Source organism: Poecilia reticulata, chromosome 6, assembly GCF_904066995.2.
Source record: "Poecilia reticulata chromosome 6, P_reticulata-male-v2, whole genome shotgun sequence".
In the NCBI taxonomy this organism is placed as follows: Eukaryota; Metazoa; Chordata; class Actinopteri; order Cyprinodontiformes; family Poeciliidae; genus Poecilia; species Poecilia reticulata.
In genome coordinates this window covers 31,649,111-31,657,722 of record NC_088835.1, presented here as the reverse complement: position 1 = coordinate 31,657,722, position 8,612 = coordinate 31,649,111, and the positions used below count along the sequence as shown (strand labels likewise).

Here is an 8,612-nt window from a genome sequence, read left to right as displayed (position 1 = left end):
GAACTAATCAGAGGCCAAAATCACAAAACAACCTACAAACCAAGGGAAAAGTCACTGATCCACGAGAAATGAATCCAAATGTACGAAGAACAAAACAGGATAAGACGCTGAACGCAAAAGAATGAGCTAATAAAAAATAAAACTGTAATGGCTGTAAATAACTGAATATGTTGAGACTGTTCCTAACAGTAATAAATGTAAACATACTTAAAGGAAGATGAAAGAAAAGCACCAACATGCATTTCAGGATTATTTAAAGATGCTACAGAGTCTCAGAGAATGCAGAAAACTGAAGGTAAAAGTTGACGTTAGCCCAACCTGGGGCCTGATGTTAAACCTCCTGCAGGCGCAGCGCCACCCGGCTCAGGGATCTGCCGCGGCATGCCGCTGCATCGTGGCTTTTCCCTTCATGCGAAGTGGAGCCGAGCTTTCTGACTCCACCTGGTATGGAGACGGAGAGAAACAGTTGTGCCTCCCTGTCTTTGTCTGACCAGCTGTGAATCTTTAGCCTTGGGCTAAAAACACGGAGCAGAGGGAACTGCTGGCACCCAACAGCATCCTGGTTCTAATAAATAAATCCTGAATGAGCCCTTCCAGGAACCCAGCCTCACTCTGATCTGACTGATAAAACCTGCAGATGAGTGGAAACAGGCAGATGCTTCAGCGCATGTTTAAAAGGTCCTCATATTTCTAAATATGTCCTCGATCAGCTTCACAGATTTTTATATTCACGGAAACCATCTGGCCTGCAGCTTGACCGAGAACCGAGCTATGATGGACGCAGAAGTTGGAGACGTTCCACATGAACTGTCTGAACTTTCTGATTGGTGTCCATGAAATGACACATGATTGGTTACAGGGCAGTAATAAACTGGAAACATTTAAAAGACGGCAGTTTGTCTGTTTGGAAGTAAAAACGCACGAGAGAAGAGTGTAGACTGTTGCACTGTTCTCTGCTTTTAGCAAATTAATCAGGCTGATAATCTGGATTTTCTAGTGGAAGTTTGAAACAAAAGAAATCAGGATTCAGTTCTGTAGTTTTGGTCGTGGCAGCGGTGGGCAAAGTAACTAAAACATTAACGGCGCTAAGTCATAAACATTAGATCTTCTAATGCTAAAGCGCTACACCAACATGGTATTTAGTAGAAGCTAATGCTAAAGCGCTACACCAACATGGTATTTAGTAGAAGCTAATGCTAAGGCGCTATACCAACATGGTATTTAGTGGAAGCTAATGCTAAAGCACTGTATCTACATGGTATTTAGTGGAAGCTAATGCTAAAATACTATACTAACATGGTATTTAGTGGAAGCTAACGGTTCCATGCCACTAATTCTCTAAAATAATAAGCTAAATAATAATAAAGTTTCACAACATATAAAAGTTCTGGATCACTAAGATCACATTTTTCCTTTCAGAATAAAACAGCCTTATTTGTTCATTTTCAAACTTTTCTAATGAAATGATTCTTCATATCCGTTCAGAATATTCTTTTATAACAACAAACCCTGCACTGTCTGCTGCTCACATTTTTAACGACTGTTTTATTTAAACTGTGTTTTTTATCCATCAGTATTTTGGTCCGTTTATCGTAACTCCTTACTCACCTTTAGCTCTTCGTTTGTCTGGAAATCTGTTTTTCTCTGGAGCCGGATGCAAACGCAGGAGCAGGAATTTAAAGCTGCTCTTTTCCTTCTTTAGTGCGGGAGCTAAATGGCTTCAGGTGGAATATCTTCATCTTCTGGTTTAATTTAATTTACTCTGTGCTAAACCTTTAAGGTCTTTGTTGTTTTTATCCTTTGCCTTTTTCATTTTAGTTTATTGGAGGGTGTATTGTGAGATGAATGAATGAATGACTGCAGAAGGATTCCTGTTTCCTGCTCTTCCACAAAGGAAGCAGAGGCTCTTATCTGTCTGAGATCTCGGTTTGGAATCACAAACGATCTGGAGCCAGTCGGGCTGAGAGTAAAGAGAAAATGACCTGCGGAGATCAAATGTTACAGCAAACCTCACGCTCCTGCTTTTAACAGAGGATAAAAGAAGCTGCAGACGATGAGGGGCGTGAAAACTGAACAGCCCTGCTGGCGGGGGACGATGAGAGGGCAGGCCGGCAGAACGGAGGGAAAGTAAACACTGAAACATCAGAGAGACGGCAGCCGGATTGTGTGATAAAGCTCCGGATTAAAGCATGGTGGCCCATCTGGCATCCGGCGGCAGGAAGAGACGGAGCAGGAATCTTCACACAGACGCTGGAGGACGGATAGCAAACATGTTTAAAGAACCAGTAGCTGGATGATGATGTTTCCAGAAGTCAGATGTTGGACGTGCTGCATGTTGGCAAATAAACACAAACTCACATGAACAGGAAGGAAACACTTGAGCTTCAGGAAGAAACAACGAACTGATCGGATGTGAGACAAGCAGAGAGGTCAGAGGTCGTTAAGTTATTAAGCAGTTAGAGCAGATTTTACAGAACTCATTCCTCAAACCGCGGTGGGAGGCTAATTATCAGATACTAACAGATGGATAGAAGTTATCTTAATGTTTCGTTAGTCAAGGAAAACAAACCAAACGTAGCTTATTGATGCTACAGCAAGCAAATGAAGTATTAAATAAAGCTGATTAAACGTCTAATAGTTAAAAACTGTTTATTTGGTCTTTAGTGTAGAAGAAGAAGCAGAAGGCCTTCCTGCGATCCGGATCTTACTGCGACTCCTTCTGGGTTCCCCGCCCGCCGTTTCTTCACTTCCTGCCGTGAAGCCGCCAGAGGCCGTGATGCCGCCAGAGGCCGTGATGCTGCCGTCGGCACCAAACCTTTTCATTTCTCTCTTTGCGGTTCCTCTGGGATAGCAGTTGGTAATCCTGCCAAATAAACGACCCACTTTAACGATGGTCTGCAGCCCACAGACTAATTACATGATTACAACTCTTGCATAAAAAACGAGGATTTCTCTGAGCGAGTTTTTAGGGACGTCCAGGACGCTTGGTGCCAAAACAAAGGAGGAAAATGGTTTTTAATGACTATTCACATATTTTTAAACACTTTTCTCACCTTACAACCACAAACTTCAATTCATGTTTCTGGGTTATATCTGAAAAGTGTGGTGTGCATTTGTATTCAGCTCTTTTTATTGTTTCTCCATCAGCTGAAGTTTCCACCTGTTTCTGATTTTTTTTAAACGGCTTCAACTCCGTTTGGTTGAATGGAGAACATCTGTGAACATCAGTTTCTAAGCTCTGCTACAGATTCTCAAGAAGATCTAGGTCTGGACTTTGACTAGACCATTCTTACACATGAATATGCCTTGGTCTAAACCAGCAGGTTTTAGCTTCCCATAAACTGACTGGTTTTCTTGTTCCTGCTGAAGAAAAATCAGTCACACAGCATCATGGAAGCATGAAACTTATAATTGATTGATTATTGATTAATTTCCCCACCATAAAAAGTGGAGGCTGACCTGATAGAAACCCGTTTCTTCTGCTTTAAAGCAGCTTGTGAGGCGAATATTTTCAGCAGTAAGACACTTGACTCCCTCTCATCCAACGCCTCCTGCTTGGTGCTGCAGTACAAGTCGCCGTTGTTCTGGATTTAACACACATGGGTTTTATTACAGCAAACCCTCACTTCACTTTTTCTCATGTATTTTTTCACAAAGTGTCTTTAAATTCACGGAAAAATCTGCAGCATGGTCACATTTCCATTTTTTTTCCTGTTGCTAAAACAAAAAGTGTGAAAGTTGAAAGTGTTCCTGGTTCCTCACTGGTTTAAACTTTATTTCACATTTACAGCCACAAACCTCCAAATGTGCCAAAGTGCAGTTTACTTTAATTCTCCGCTGCCTTTTGCTGCCCTCTTGTGGTCTAAAGATAAAATGACCAGCAGTCTGTTAAATACCAACTGTGGAGATTTTTATATTTGAATAGCCAATAAAGGATTTTTGTTTTTGTATTCGTCCTCTAAACTCAAAGTTTTATGTTTTATCTTTATTTTTAAACTTATAAATAACTTGTTGGTTTTGGATGAACAGTTTCTTTTGTGGCTCTGAATTTGTGGCCCGAGGGTCAGAATGGTTGTTTGGGTTGTAAATGTTCCTGACCAGGGACAGTCCTGGCCTGTTTGGTGCCCTGGGTGGCCAACCCCGCTGCCCCCCCCATCCAGCTGCTCCCTGCCCCACCACCAGGGGGCGCTGGCATGCTTCATAACACATCCTTTAAATCAGACAAACTCAGAATTAATTTTAATATTTAATTTGAAAAATGTGGAAGAAACTAGAATAAAAGTATAAACACCCACAGACACAAACATGTTATATCATGAAGCTAAAGGGTATTTTTTATGTAAAATTAACTTTTTTGAGGTTTCCTTCATGACAAACCTGGAGTGCTGCTTTGATCCTTTCGTGCATGTTTGAGAAATCCTTTAATCTCCATGGCAACCGTATAAAAACGCCTGGTTGGACCTAGCCCCGCCTTCGAGACGCAGCTCCTCCCCCACTCAGCTCCTTCAGACTAGCCAGCAGTAATTAGCAGACAGCTGCTCAGAGCAACGCTGGTAAAAACGTTAAAGGGTTAAAGAGGAGCCATGTTGGGAGCTTTTAAAGAGACAGAGGCCCAATTTCAAGGCTGTAAATTATGAAGTCAAATTTCTTTTCTCTTATATATATAGACATTTTTTAACAACTGAAGGTAAAATAGTTACCTAATTATGCTACAAAATGGTGCATAAAACTGCCTCTTTAAAAGTATGCAATACAAATACAAAAACTATAAAATTCAAAAATAAATACTGTAGAAAATAAATACAATTACAATAATTTATTTTGAAATGTAACCAATAGTCAGATATTTATGAAAAGTGTACTACTGTTGTGGTTTTTATGCTTTTAAATGGGCTGTACTGGTGCTGAGTTATCAAATAAATTTGTAATTCAGCACCTTTATGCTTAAAAGAATAATGGTTTGAGTCAGTCCAGCAGTTTTTCTGCATCGGCCTCAGATATCGGTATCAGAAGTGAAGATCGGTGCATCTCCAGGTCCAGGAGCTCATGCCGCCCATCAGAAACCGCTTCTTCCTCTGACCTAGGGACGTCCAACCCTGGGGTCAGAGGTCATCATGCAAGACACAAACCGCTTCTCAGTCCAGCGTCTGTCTGCCTTTCAGGACTACGAGTACCCGAACCACCCGCAGTCCGCCCAGCACCAGAAGAACGACCGCTGCCCGCCGCCGCCCCAGATGCTGCCGGAGCGGGCCTGCGACGTTCCCGGCTGCCGCTCCGACTCCGAATGCGAGCGCCACAAACGCTGCTGCTACAACGGCTGCATCTACGCCTGCCTGGAGTCCGTCCAGCCCCCACCGGGTCAGCATCCAGCAGCTGTCAGCCGGTTCTGATTCACAGTGGCAGGTGATAATCAGCTGTTTGTTTTGAGCAGTTCTGGACTGGCTGGTTCAGCCCAAACCTCGATGGCTGGGAGGAAACGGCTGGCTGCTGGACGGACCGGAGGAGGTTCTGCAAGGTGGGTCCAACAGGAACCCCGCTCAGCGCCGTAGAAAACATTTTCTCCTTTTCTCAACCTGCCCTGACACGCCGTCATACATTCTGCTAATAATTTAACTAACAGTGTCTTTGCATTGAGTGAACGTATTTGTGGGTCTCATTCACCCAGATCTGACTCATTTTTAACATTTGTGTTCTCAAATAAAAGCTGTTTGTGTGCGTCTGTCCGCCAGCGGAAGCATGCAGCACCACGGAGGACGGAGACGAGCCTCTTCACTGCCCCACAGGCTACGAGTGCCACATCATCAACCCCGGGAACCCCGCCGCTGGCGTCCCAAACCGGGGCCAGTGCGTCAAGCAACGCGCCAACTCCGGTACGACTTTACTGCCCCCTGCTGGCTGGACGGTCGAACTGGAGATGCTGTTCACACATCGATAAAATAAGCAACGTTTTCAACTCCAAACCCGGAGTTTCAGGAAGCATTAGATGCTACATGTTTAGCATTGAGATGTTATTTTAGGCTTGAAGCGTCACTGATAGGCTAACTGCTTTTAGCACAACTTGAACACAGCAGTCGGATCATTTCGGACCAGAAATCAAACCGCAGGGGGCCGAGAGAGAGAAGCAGCTTCGCTGTCTGTTTGCTTGTGCGTCATGAGATTTACGGGTGTACCAGAAACGAGCGGATACAAAGGTTCCGGCCAGAATGTATGAAAATAAATAAAATGTGTTAAAGTTCTTAATATGTTAAAATCTATGTGATTAATTAATCAAAATTAATGCGTTAAATCCTGGCTCTACTTACCAGCTGTTTCTCATTCATTGATAATCAACAGCGTAATTTAAAATGAACATTTCAAAGTAAAAGCATACACATAAAACCAGATAAAACGCACATTATGCTTGGTGTTGTGGAGCAGAATGTTGTTGTTTCAAACTGGAACAACCTGGAAAACAAACAACCAGATGAGCTGGTGATTGATTTCCAAAACTGCTGAGAGAAATATTAAATTCACGTTTTGAAGGAGAGAACACCAATATTTCTCATTCTAGTCCAGTACAAGCCATGAATATTTAATGCAAGGTTTTGTTTTTGCTGTCTGCCTGCAGATGGACGAGGTTTGAGGCACAAATACTTTAAGGACTACAAGGACTACTTGGGTGAGACGACTTGGAGAGTTGGAACAAATTCAAGCTGAGAAATGAAGCCGACCTGCAGCTGAATGTCGTTTTCCTGACAGGATCCAGTTCCACCAACGCAGTGGGCTACGAGAAGCATCATCACAAGCATCTCGGATGACGACACGTCGGATTTGATCTTACAGTCGGCATGAAAAAGCTGGAAATAAGATTACAGCTATTGGCTTGTTTATTGTTCGTGATCCAGAGCTTCAAAAGGCAAAAAGAAAACAGGGGGAACAAAATACTAAAACCTGTTCATCAGCTGATCAGAGGTTTAGTTTTAAAAATCTCCACACAAATCAGCTGTAATATCTTCTGCTGAAGCGATTAATCAGATTTATCGCAATTAATTTATTATTGAAATAAACATGAACTGATAATTAATTGTAGTAAATAGACTCTAGATTCCTGAGAGAACAGCACAGTTGGAGCAGAAAACTAACATATCAACATTTTGCATTAAAGATAAAAAGTTGCTTTGTCTATAAATCTGGCAGTTTTAGCTTCACCTGGTTCGGATTCCATGCAAATATTAGAAGATTTTTAGTTTCAGATGCTACATATGATCAAGTGTTTACTAAAGGAATGCTGTTATTGAGTTTAGGTAATAAAATACTGATTTTCTTATTTTAAAAATGAATTTAATTCTTTGCTTATTTGCAGTTTTTAAAGTATTTCTAATACAAGCTTAAGAGGTGAAATGAGAAATCTGCTTATTGCGACTCGATTAATCAGCTGAAACAATCGGTGAATAAAAACCCTGAGCAGCTGATGAACATCCTGTTTAGGTTCTGCTTTTTGCAGCTCTGAGATTTTAATCTGTTTATTCCAGTCATCATCTGCTCCTGCTGTTAGAACAGGATGTTTGTCGTCAGGCGGCTTTAATACGGCCTCAGATGTTGACCCGGTCCAGTTTGATCTCCTCCAACCTGAACCGAGACGGATCTCAGTTTTGTCCCTCCGCCTGCCGCCTCATCGAGCCGCCGCCTGGCGTCCTGCTATCCAACCAAAGAAATGCTGAAGGTGTTCAGGAAAACAAAGGAGAGGCTGAATGTGGACCAAAGCTGTTTGTAAAATCTTTTTTTGTGTTTTCTCATTTTTCCCCCGACAACAATCCAAACAAACCGGTCGTCAGAAAGAACCAGGACCACGTGGCGCTCGTCTGCGTTCTGCCCAGAGTTGGTAAAGCTGCAAGGCGTTTAACGGACAGCGAGGGAATAAATCCAGCTGCAGGGCTGACATTTCTGCTTTAAACCCCAACATGATCTCAGAGGCTAAATAATGAAAAGCAGAATAAAACCCAGATGAGTGAAGGTTGGAACAGCAGCTGGGGCTTTAAATCAGTTACCAAAGGGTTTTGGGTGTAGTAAATAATAAAATATTAGTTATTAACATGTTGGCATATATCCATAGTTTTGTTTTAAAAGAAAGTAGGTTGAATTAGTTGCTAGACCAAAACGAGCTGAAGTAACATTTTAACAAACATCTGATCAGTTGTTTACGTTTTAACAGGGACATAAAAGCTGATATTATTTAATGAGATAATAAAACTTCTGACGGTGTTCCTGAGAAATGATGACGGAGCAGAGAGGATTTCAGTAATAAATCTGAACATTTGTTTTTAAACTGCAGCAGCTTTATGCTCTGTTCACATGGTGCTCTGGTTTTTACTGCCCAACAGAAGAATAAGCTGAAAACTAATTAAATGTCTCTGACTGGTGCTGCATCGATTCCACTTTAATAAACCTTCTGACTCAAACTTGTCCCTTTTGTCATCTTCAAAATAAAATGAAATCTGTTTTTTCACCAGTGGATTTAAATGTAAATCATCCATCAGTTGTGATGGGCAGGACGTTCACAGCAGGGATGCTATTTAAAATGAGTAAAACCTGCAAATACCAGCATGTTTGTGAACTTTCAGGTTGTTGGGAGC

General features: G+C 42.0%; 1 protein-coding gene across 4 annotated transcripts in view; it reads left to right on the top strand.

The window, feature by feature from the left end:
• Nucleotides 1–8,442, top strand: part of wfdc1 (WAP four-disulfide core domain 1) — an 18,016-nt gene extending 9,574 nt beyond the window's left edge. For 2 of the 4 annotated variants that reach the window (XM_081608413.1, XM_081608412.1), the window contains 5 exons: nt 5,163–5,358; nt 5,432–5,515; nt 5,730–5,870; nt 6,608–6,658; nt 6,746–8,442. In XM_081608413.1, the coding sequence (XP_081464539.1) occupies nt 5,163–5,358; nt 5,432–5,515; nt 5,730–5,870; nt 6,608–6,658; nt 6,746–6,831 (558 nt within the window). In that variant the 3' untranslated portion in view covers nt 6,832–8,442. Of the gene's footprint in view, nt 1–5,162; nt 5,359–5,431; nt 5,516–5,729; nt 5,871–6,607; nt 6,659–6,738 lie in introns of all 4 variants that reach the window. The other 2 variants (XM_081608414.1, XM_081608411.1) reach the window with 1 other exon arrangement.
• The last annotated feature ends 170 nt before the right edge of the window (nt 8,443–8,612 follow it).